General features: G+C 54.9%; 2 protein-coding genes across 3 annotated transcripts in view; both read right to left on the minus strand.

Annotated features, from left to right (window-relative positions):
* CMTM5 (CKLF like MARVEL transmembrane domain containing 5) overlaps positions 1-759 on the minus strand; it is a 2,833-nt gene extending 2,074 nt beyond the window's left edge. The window contains exons 1-2 of one of the 2 annotated variants that reach the window (XM_031033854.1): positions 699-759; positions 157-349 (exon numbers count right to left, since the gene is read on the minus strand). In XM_031033854.1, coding sequence (XP_030889714.1) covers positions 157-282 — 126 coding nt within the window. In that variant the 5' untranslated portion in view covers positions 283-349; positions 699-759. Of the gene's footprint in view, positions 1-156; positions 568-698 lie in introns of those variants that run through there. The other variant, XM_006738630.3, reaches the window with a different exon arrangement.
* Positions 760-791: 32 nt separating this feature from the next.
* On the minus strand, positions 792-4,827 carry IL25 (interleukin 25). The gene is made up of 3 exons (XM_031033882.2): positions 4,467-4,827; positions 4,047-4,291; positions 792-1,907 (listed from the first exon to the last, which is right to left on the minus strand). The coding sequence occupies exons 1-3, from the start codon at positions 4,638-4,640 to the stop codon at positions 1,652-1,654; spliced, it is 675 nt and encodes a 224-aa protein (XP_030889742.2). The 5' UTR covers positions 4,641-4,827; the 3' UTR covers positions 792-1,651.
* Positions 4,828-10,234: the final 5,407 nt, after the last annotated feature.

The raw sequence follows: 10,234 nt of genomic DNA on the forward strand, positions 1-10,234 counted from the left end.
GGTGAGGGCAGGGCAGCTGGGGCAGGAGGGGTGTCCAGAGAGCCCCGGAAAGGGGACCGCTGAGGGGCGAGCCCAATGGGGGCACTGGGCAGGGAGGGGGGGAGTGGGATCAAACTGGGAGAGATGGAGGCGCCAGGTTGGGGAGGTGACTGTTACCAGCTCAGTTTCCAGCAGGATGCCTTTGAGGGAGGAGAGGAAGGTCTTGTCCACAGCGAAGCCCTGGAGCCCCGCAGCTGCCCCCTCTGCAGGGGGCCCGTCCCGGCGATCCCGAGCACTAAGCATCTCCGTGGAGCCCACCAGGCACAGCCCCCACGCCACTGGCCCGAGAAGAGAACTGGGAAGATGAAACCTGGAGAGATGGGAAAGCAAACAGGAGCAAGGAGGCACTTGGAGAAACCTGCAAGAGAAGCGGGCAGGCCGGCCGAGGGGCCGCCGGGGGAGGCTTGCCCAGATGGGCCTTCTCCCAGCTGCCCAGAGTGCCCCTGCTGGTGCCTGCACCAGCCCCCCAGGAAGCACATGGGGAAGGGAGGGGAGGGGTGGGGCGGGGAGGAGTGGTCAGCCCTCCCCTTGCTGGAGCCCAACCCCCACCCAGAGAAGGGGAGCAGGGAGGAGGGGGGAAAGGAGGAGGTCCACACAGAAACTGGGAGGAGCTGGGAGGTGAGCCGAGGAAGGAGCTAGACTAGGAGCCCCCCAAGGACCTAAGCCTGAAGAAGTTTGCATCCCCCTCCCCTAACTCCCGTCTTCCTGGCTGTCTTTTCTCCCTTTTCCTTTTAGGGAGGGTGGGAGCTGGAGCCCAGCCCAGGCAGTACCCCCCAGGACCAGGCTGTAGCAGCCAAGACTGAGGACAAAGGCAGATTGTTGGGGGGACAAGGGGGCGCTGTGTGCCTGCTGCAGTGCCTCAATGGGCCTCTGTCTCTCCAGCATGCCAGGAGGGCAGCCTGACCCCCACCCCAGTGTTCAGGGGTAGGCTAGGGAGCCAGAGAAAGGGAGGGATGGGAGGCCACAGCGGAAACTCTGGAAGGCAGGACAGGGTAGTAGGTAAGGGCTGACCATGCGGGAAGAGAAGGGATCAGGCTGGGGAGCCTGGTGTTCAGGCACCAGGGACGCCAAGACAAATTAAGCCATTTTGAATACAGATCATTTATTTGGATAAGTCTCTCCAACCTCAATAACAGCCTCTTCCTCAGAGCCTAGTAACTGCACCAAGGTATGTGCAAAGTAGATGTCACTGAGTGTTGGATGGATAGATGGATGGATGGATGGATGGATGGATGGACGGACGGACGAACACATGAAACGAGGGGCTCTCCGTTGGCAAAGGGGAAAGTAGCAAGAAAGTGTTTGTGCTGTGCTAGGGCAGCTGGGGATGGGAGAAAAGGAAGAGATGGGGGTGGTAGGCTCTAGAGCCTTAAAGACCTTTCCCAAGAGGAAATGCCAGGATGTCCTCTTCCGGCGGCCATAAGCAGCTCTGTTGCTTCACCCCGCATTTCCCACCCACTCCACAAAGCGAGACGTGCGGTTCCCCCCAAAGTCCCTGATCCTGCCCCACGGTCCTGCTGCTCCAGGTAGTGCTTTGGAGGGGTCGAGCATTCGGGCGTCCTGGCTCACCGTGGCGGGTGGTCCGGCCAGGAACCAGGCACGGGCGGCAAGACTAGGCCGTCACTCGCGGCCGCACACACACACAAGCCAAGGAGACACGGTAGAGCCTCTGTTCCAGGCAGTAGCCCTCACGGGCACCCTGCTCGCCAGGGCACGGCCGCCGGTAGAAGACGGTCTGGTTGTGGTAGAGCAACTCCGAGTTGCCCAGGGGGTCCATGTGGGAGCCCGTCTGTAGGCTGACACAGTGTGGACACAGGCAGCGGGCGTGGTACAGGTCCTGGGGCAGCCGGTTCAAGTCCCTGTCCAACCTGTGGGGGTAGCACTCATCAGACCCTGGAGGGAGGCTGGCGGGGCGGGCAGGCAGGGGATGGGGGGGCGGGGGCCGGAGTGGTGATGCTGGAGGAAGGAAATGTGGTGAGGTGGGCCTGGCTTTTGTCCCAGCTCTTGTACCCACTTGCTGAGTGACCCCCTCCCCTCTGGGAGTTATTTTCCCCTGCCGGCAGTGAGGGGCAGGGACGGAGGGGTGGTTTTCTGGCCCCGGAGCCTTGTGGAGGCAAGGGAAGGTGAGCGACCTCCACCACCCAAGCTCTGCTTCCATCTGACGTACCCGCTGGGCTCGGGCATGAGGTTTCTTTTTGTAATTGTTATTACATTGTTAGGGGTTTTTTAATTATTATTATAAACTAAAAACTGCTCTTACATCCCAGTATGAAACACTGTAAAGTGAGGACATCAGTCTCCCTACCAGGCCACCTCCCCAGAGGGAGCCGCTGTCAACCATTACCTACACATCCTTCCAGACACTTTTCATGCATCTCTTATAAGCACATGTAAGCGTGCACGGTAAGACTTATTTATTTATTCTGGGGCACCTGGGTGGCTCAGTCGTTAAGCGTCTGCCTTCGGCTCAGGTCATGATCCCAGGGTCCTGGGATCGAGTCCCACATCGGGCTCCCTGCTCGGCGGGAAGCCTGCTTCTCGCTCTCCCACTCCCCCTGCTTGTGTTCCTGCTCTCGCTATCTCTCTCTCTGTCAAATAAATAAATAAAATCTTAAAAAAAAAAAAAGACTTATTTACTTATTCTGAAAGGGTTTTGTGGCCAAAACAACACTTGAAATGTAGACACTCCAAAGGTCTGGACCTCCCAAGGGCTAGCAGGAAACAGCCGCTGGGTTGTAAGACAATTCTCCATACAGACAAGCCCTCACGAGCTGGGGCTCAGCTAGAGCCGCGTTTCCCAGCATGGGTTCCCTATTAAGTACCCTGCAAGAAAGGGGGCCCGGGGCCAAATGAGTTTGGGAAACACTGAATTTATGGTTTCTTTTCTGTGGACTTCTTGCAACTTTTAATGTGCTGGACACATTATGAATCTCTGAGGGGTGAGGGCTGGAGCAGCTTTCCCCACACTTCACTGTCACCACTTTTTTCTGAGCAACAGCCTGTGGGATGAGTATCGAAAAGAACACTTTGGGGAAGATCAGCCAAGTAGTCATCAGGGGTTCGCGGCCCCCAAACAAGAGTTCTGGACCCCAGCCAAGTCAGCCATCTGGCACCCAACCTCTCCAAAGTGGTTCCCACCTCATTGGAGTTAGCCCAGGACCCAGCCAGACTTCCAAGACCACTTCAAACCATGACGACCTGGAGTCTCCACCCGGGATCTAGTCTCAACCTAAGCTGACCTTCTCCTTACCCACTGAACTTGTCCAGCCATCCCCAAAGCCAAGGCCAAGCCAGAATTAGACTTATGGGGAATGGGAACACAGGCACCCCAAGAAGACACAAGACAGGGATCCCTAAGGCCCTAATTTTTAATATTTTGCATCATTGTTCCAATTTCTGTGCTTCCTAATATGTTTTGCATCATGGCACCAATAGAGAATTTTAATATTTGTGTGGCACACTGAACGAAAGAGTAAGACCGCCCATAATCACAGATAACCACCCCCAGAGTGGAGGGTTTCACTAGCTTCGTACACTTATAACCCATCCAGGGACCGGGGCAGTCACATTGGGTATTGGGGTGCTTCATACCTGTAGCATACCCTTATTCCCTGATATTTCAGTTAGAAAAACATGTCCCATTGTAGGGACAGAAGAAGAAGGAGGGGGAGGAGGAAGAGAGGAAAAGGAGAGAACCGATCTTTTCTGTACTAAGTACAGATTTTACGTACATTATTTCACCTGATCTCCATGTTGGCCTGGGGGGTATTACCTCATTTTACAGATGAAAAAAGCTGAGCTTTGAAACCTTAAGGAAGTGGCTCAAAGTCACCCACTAAGAGTGAGAGCTAGAACCCAGACTAGGCCTTGCCTAACACCCACACCTTTATGGCCTCTCTGAGGGGCGGGCAGGCTGGACTTGGGTGGAACCCCCCCCCCGCCGGGGCCCCTCACATACACCCTGATGGACACACGTGCTAGCATTCGGGAGGGGGTGACAGACTCACTCATATCTCCAGGGGGAGATAGACCTGCTGTTGAGGGGTCCGTCTTCACTGGCCCTGCAGGATTCTGGGTGGTGGGTGAGGCTAGTGGCCTCTTGGGGGAGCTTGAGCACAGTGTTCCCCTTCAGAGACTCATGAGCGGGGTCCTGCCTTTTGCTGGGGCAGCATCTGGGCCAGTGGGTGCAGTCCTTCCGGATCCGAAAATTGAGGCTGTGGGTTCCCATGGCCATTACCAAGAACACGATCACCTACGGGGAAAGGCCAGTGAGAGAACTGCTCTCAACTAATCAGGGTGCTCCCTCCCCAGCTGTTCCCTGAGAGCCTGGTTTCCAGCTCCACCTGGCCCCCAGCCCCAAACCCGGAGCCTGGCCTCTCTCCACCCTCAGCAACGTCTCAGCCCCTGTCGAGCCCCCTCGCGCTCACCTGGTTCATGCCTGATGCTTCTCGCCCAGCCACGGTGCCGCGCTGGCTGACAGGTGGGGCCTTGCAGAAGCAGGCTGACTGGAGCAGCTGGGGCGTCCTGGTTTTATTTTCAGCAAACCTGTTTTGTTTATTCAAATTTATTTCCATGACCTTTTGGAGGGAGTGACCTGACATTAAAAAACAAAACAAAACCAAAAAAACCCTGAAAGTGTTTCCAAAAGCTGCTTAAATGTTATATTCATGGAAGTTATAATTCACATCACACCCGGGGAGCCTATTGGGGAAAGTCTGTTCTTTGCACCTTTCTGGGTGTGGGGTCAAAGTAATAGTATTCTGCTATTCTGGGCATTGGAGAACTGGCATTATGGGAATTTCCCTGGTTGGCTTGGTACCCCAAATTCGGGAACATCATCTGGTCTGTCTTCAAGAGGCCTCATTTCCATGCTCCACTGAGGGCCTTGTCTCAGCCATTCCCTTTCTTCTCAGACAGCCTCCTGATCACCCACCTTAGTGAACACTTCCCTCTATCTCCTTTGACCCTTAACCCTTCTGTTCTCTGACCCCTTCCTCGCTTTCGATGACGCCAACATCTAGGACCCCCATCACCCAAGACTTCTTTCTCATTGTCCATTACCCACTCCCTAACTTCCCCTCACCCTCTCCAGTGGCTGCCCTACCCTCCATCCCACCCTTCCCTGACCCCCTTTGGGCCAGGGATGTGGGATGCCTGAACCCACAGGACTGCCAGGAATGCCCTGACCCCATCAGTTTGTTGGCTGGACATGCAGGGTCTGATGGAAGAAGATGTGGGTGGTTGCTTCCATTGCATAAATGAGGTGAAGCCAGGAAGGGGAAGGGCTTAGTTCTTAACAGCCTCACCTAAGACCCAGCAGGAGGTCCCAGCTCCAGAACAGGCCTGCCCCTACCCCACTCAAGGGCACTGGGGACAAGGGCCATAGCAGGGGTAGCTGCCCCTCTCAGACCATGGGACAAGTCCACCCAACCTCAGCCCCACCCCCAGCTCCATGGGCCACTGTTGGCCAGGAAGGGGATATGTGCTCAGAAATGCTATAAACAGGCCTAACCCCAAAGACATGAGTCAGCCAGGGGTCACCCCTCCCGGGAGACACTGTGCCGAGAGCAGGCCACCTACTTCCCTCCAAACCTTTTCTCTCCCATTGATCTTGCCCATCGATCCCCTTCATCCCCCACGCCCCCCCCCCACACACTCATACAGACATGGTCTCTAGAATCATGTTTTCTGATTTGCATGTGCTTTCCCTTAGAAAATACTCCTCTAGTAACCAGGGACTCAGAAAGTAAACAAAGGGAACCAGGAATAAGTTAAACTGCAGAATGAGGAGGAATTCTTCAAATGCTGTAGGGCAAAGCAGCTGCAGAGCAGAGGAGTGATGAGATCAGGGGGCGGTCTGGAGAATTGGGAGAAGCTGTTGTTGTGGGTTTGGGGAAGCCTGGAACTGGGGGTGAGGTGGGGGCGTAGGAGAGACAGGTGGTGGCTGAGAGAGCAGGAGCTCTTAGGAAAAGCACTGAGGCGGGGAACACATCACCCCGCTCCCATTGCCCCGCTGTCTGCCCTATGCTCCCCAACACCCTCTCGCTTCTGCATGCCACTGACCTTGGCTCCTGTGTATCACGTCCCAGGCTAGGGCCAAGCCCTCTACATGCATCAGCTCATTTCATCCTTACATCGAAACCACGAGATGGAAACTAATATACCCATATTACAGATGACAAAACTAAGACCCAGAGAAATTTAGTAACCTTCCCAAGGTTGCACAGTTAGGAGGAGGCAGAGTTGGCTTTTTACTCCAGCCCTGACCAGCTCCAAATCTAATCTCCTGGCACGCAGGTGCCACACTGGGCTGACCCCCAGTCAGCTGCAAATGGAAGAGAAGCGCCACCCCCACCACCGTCTGTGCTTTCCTGCTTACCCAGGCTTGGGCCGGGACAGGTCTCACCTGAGCCTGCCAGAGGCCACCATGGGACATTCCCGCCCACTCGGGCACTCAGCCCTTCGGGCTGGGATCCACTGCTCTAGATCCGTATTCCCCTGCCTTTGGCCTGGCACATGGTTACCAGGGTGGCTTTTGGTGTTCCAGAGAAACCCCTAACCCCAGAAAAGGCTGTGAGGGGGCACTGCTCTTCCACAAGAGCTGGATCCCTATGGGTGTCCCCCAAACCAATAAGAGCCTCAGAGCCTGACATTGGCCCAGATCTTCCCATCTTGGCCCTGTCCAGGAGGGGTGCTCGAAAGAGCTGGAAGTGATCCCAGCTGCTTGTTGGGCTTGCTGATGCTGCCAGAGACCCACACCGCCTTTCAGGAAAGGTCTTTGGGGTGTCCTCCTGCCTCTGTACCCAGACGTCCTCTGAGGAAAGCCCTAAGGGGCAGAGGGAAGGCCCCTGTGAGCACACAGTCGCCCCCAGGGCTGGCCTTTCCCCCCACTGTGGTGATCGGCTCTGACCTGAGAACCCGGGCTCTGAGTCACCCGCACCCCACCCCCTCCGGTTTGCTCAGCCTCTGTCCTTATCTCCCAGCCGCTCTGTGGGATTCCTTTGGGTGATGCCCTGCCATGAGAAACATTTTCCAGAGGGTTTTCCTCCCGGGGGGAACTAGTTTTGGAATCCCTGAGTCACTTCAGCTTCCAGGGAATCCTTGGGGGTGTGGGCAGATAGGGGTGGCAATGGAAAGAAAGCTGGAGGCGGAAGCAAAGGAAAGTTCACCTCACACCTGTCCTCACTTGCCTAGGCATGGCCCCCAGCAGTGAGGGGGCTGGCCAAGCCCCTGGCGGGGAGGGATCAGCACCCAGCAGGGAGGGGCAGGGGAGATGGGATGGAAGGCAAGACCCTGTGGGCTTGCAGGAAGCCAGAACGCGGCTGTCCTGCCCTTCCACAGAAAGACACCCCAGTCCTCACCTTCTGCTCCCGAAATACCGCTGAAACCACAGGACTCAGCAGGGTCTGCAGAAGCTCATCTGCACACACCTGATGTGAGGGCCCAGCACTGGCAGTTAAAATGCTGAAATACTTCTGCCCCCACTGGTAAATCCATGCTGTCCTCGGCCCGGGGGCATCTCTGGGATCATAACCTACCTATAAGCCAGCACTGAACACCTGGCCCGGATGGAGGCCTCTAGAATACTGCTCCCGTGCCCTGATTACTGAGTGATAATGGTACTGCTTGCTAGTTATTTGTAGTATCACCTTTAGTTACGAAGATGCTTAGGCTTAGGAGCCTGCTTTCAAAGAGAAGCTTGTCTGGGGTCCCTGGGTGGCCCAGTCAGTTAAGCGTCCAACTCTTGGTTTCGGCTCAGGTCATGATCTCCAGGGTCTTGAGATCAAGCCCCACATCAGTTTCCACGCTCAGCAGGGAGTCTGCTAGAGATTCTCTTCCTCTGCCCGCCCCACTCTCTCTCTCTCAAATAAATAAATGAGTCTTTAAGAAAGAAAGAAATAAGAGAGAGAAACTCGTCTGGCCTGGGAGACACGTGGAAAATCCAGGTGAACTGGACAAATAGCCCCGCAAATCCCTCCCCTCAGCCCTGTGCTGGTGCCCGCCCATAGAAGCCCTGGGCTTACTCAGATTCCTCCCATAGTCACCGCTGCCCTGTTCATTCATCCACTCGGCACCTGTTTATTGAGCACCAGTATATGGCAAGCACTATTCTGAATGCTACGAGTACAGAGGAGGGCAAGCCAGATAAAGTCTCTGCCTCGTGAAGCTCACATTTTAGGAGAAGACAGATGATAAACAAGGAAACCAGATCATTTCTGATAATAATTAGTGCTATGAAGAAAATGCAACAGTGTTATGAGACAGGGGGCGGAGGGAGGTGGAAGGAGGGTGCTGCTGGGACTTGGAAAGCCAGGGAAGGCCTTTCCGAGGATGAGGAATTTGACATGATGATGGAAGGCATGTGGGGGAAGAGTGGTCCAGGCAGAGGCGGCAAGATAGGCAAAGTCCTAGAGCTGGGAAAGAGCTGGGAGTATCTGAGAGCAGAAAGGACAATGGGGATGGGGAACAAAGGATAAGGGGAGAGCCAGATGAGATAAGGCAAAGAGGTGGGCAGTGGCCAGATCATAGAGGGTCTTACCGGTTGTGACAGAGCATTTGGATTTTATTCCAAGGTCCTGACTGGATTCAAGCATGATCTATGTGATGAGTTTCTCAAGGGCACGCACTGTGTCCTTGACCTTCTGCTGCCCCCGTAGGGCTGGCATCAAATAATCATAATAGTTGCTTTTATCCAACATTTACATAGCATGAGCCAGGCACTGTTCTCAGGAATCTCTTAATCCTCACAAAAAGTCTGATGCTATTGATTTCATTATTATTTCTTTGTCAGAGAGAGAGAGTACAAGCAGGGGGAGCGGCAGGCAGAGGGAGAAGCAAGCTCCCCACTGAGGGTTACTCTCGATCCCAGGACCCCGGGATCAGGATCTGAGCAAAAGGCAGACGCTTAACCAACTGAGCCACCCAGGCGCCCCTAATGATTTCATTATTATTCCCACTTTACAGACAGGGAAACAGAGGCTCCAAGAGGTCATGCCAAGGTCACCAACTAGTGTTGAAACCAGGATTAGAACCCAGACAATCAGGTTGCTGTGGGGTCCCAAGAGAGGAGAACTGGAAGAAGCCCTGAGTACCTGAGTTTTGAGCAGCAAGAGGAACAAGAACACTCATGATATGGGATGAAAGAAACCAGCAGTTGGCCCTGCTGGGAAGGGGAGAGAAACTGGGGCCCAGAAAGCCAGATGGAGGGGTTCGTTCCTTGCTACCCCTGGAATATGGCCCGGACAAGCCCTGAAGGGGAGGGCCCAGCTGCCTGAGGCTGCCACCCACCGCCCACCCAGGGTCTAACAGCCCAGCCTGGGTTCTGCCCAACCTCACCTGGAGCCCAGAGCTCTCCCTGAACAGGTAGAATCGCCTTAAACCTCTGCAAAGGAGAAAGCAGAGATGAGATAAGGACGGGAAAAGACTCCTCCTGGCCTCAACAAAGAAACACTTTCAGTTTTCATGAAAGTACAGGCAGGGAGGAGGGGGTGGGGGCAGGGAGCCAAGGTGAGGAAAAGCCACGGAGGGAGATCTCTGTGCTAGGCATTTTACATATATTTACTCTTCACCGAAGACACTGCAGCAGATGAGGATCTGAGACTCAGAGATGTTATATAACTTGACCAAGGTCACACAGCTAAGAAACCAGGGTTCTATTCCTGAGTCTGACTGGCTCCATTCCATGCCTGGGCACTCCAGAAGCACTGTCTCGTTATCCTGCAGGTTTGTACTCTGCTTCCCCTCACGTACATTTATTTTCCCGGGCACTGAGCTCGGACAGTGAGCCCCAGTGCCCTCCTCCCAAACCACCATTTTGCCTGGTCCTAGCACTTCTTTCCTGCCTAGTACTGCCTATTCGGCCACCATCGATTTCTCCTTGTGCCTCTCTGAGCATTCATCTTTGGGAATTGGATTTCCTGCCCACCTCCATCTTGGGCCCCAATTTACCTTGGCAGTCCCCGGGCAGAGCAAAGCAAGTCACTCCCCAGCAACTGAATGTCTGTGTTCCAGGCAGCCAGCCTCCCCCCACCCCCCGCCCCACCCCCGCCCCGGGGTTGGGGTCTGGAGGAGATTGGACTGGGATGCGGAGCTCTCCCTTCAGATCCATCTGGAAATTTGTAAGTTCCTCTACCATCCTAAGGGGTCTAAGTCTATTCAGAATCCCCAGGCCCATGCTCAGGTGTGCACCCCATCT

The sequence above is a fragment of the Leptonychotes weddellii genome, chromosome 9 (assembly GCF_054177405.1).
Source record: "Leptonychotes weddellii isolate Sample4059 chromosome 9, ASM5417740v2, whole genome shotgun sequence".
In the NCBI taxonomy this organism is placed as follows: Eukaryota; Metazoa; Chordata; class Mammalia; order Carnivora; family Phocidae; genus Leptonychotes; species Leptonychotes weddellii.

Excerpts from the sequence above, each read along its gene's own strand:
- IL25 (XM_031033882.2), bottom strand. The coding sequence starts at position 4,640 with ATGTCAGGTCACTCCCTCCAAAAGGTCATGGAAATAAATTTGAATAAA. Across the intron at positions 4,292-4,466 it reads AAGCATCAGGCATGAACCAG|GTGATCGTGTTCTTGGTAAT; the intron begins GTGAGCGCGAGG and ends CTTTCCCCGTAG. Across the intron at positions 1,908-4,046 it reads ATCTCCCCCTGGAGATATGA|GTTGGACAGGGACTTGAACC; the intron begins GTGAGTCTGTCA and ends CTACCCCCACAG.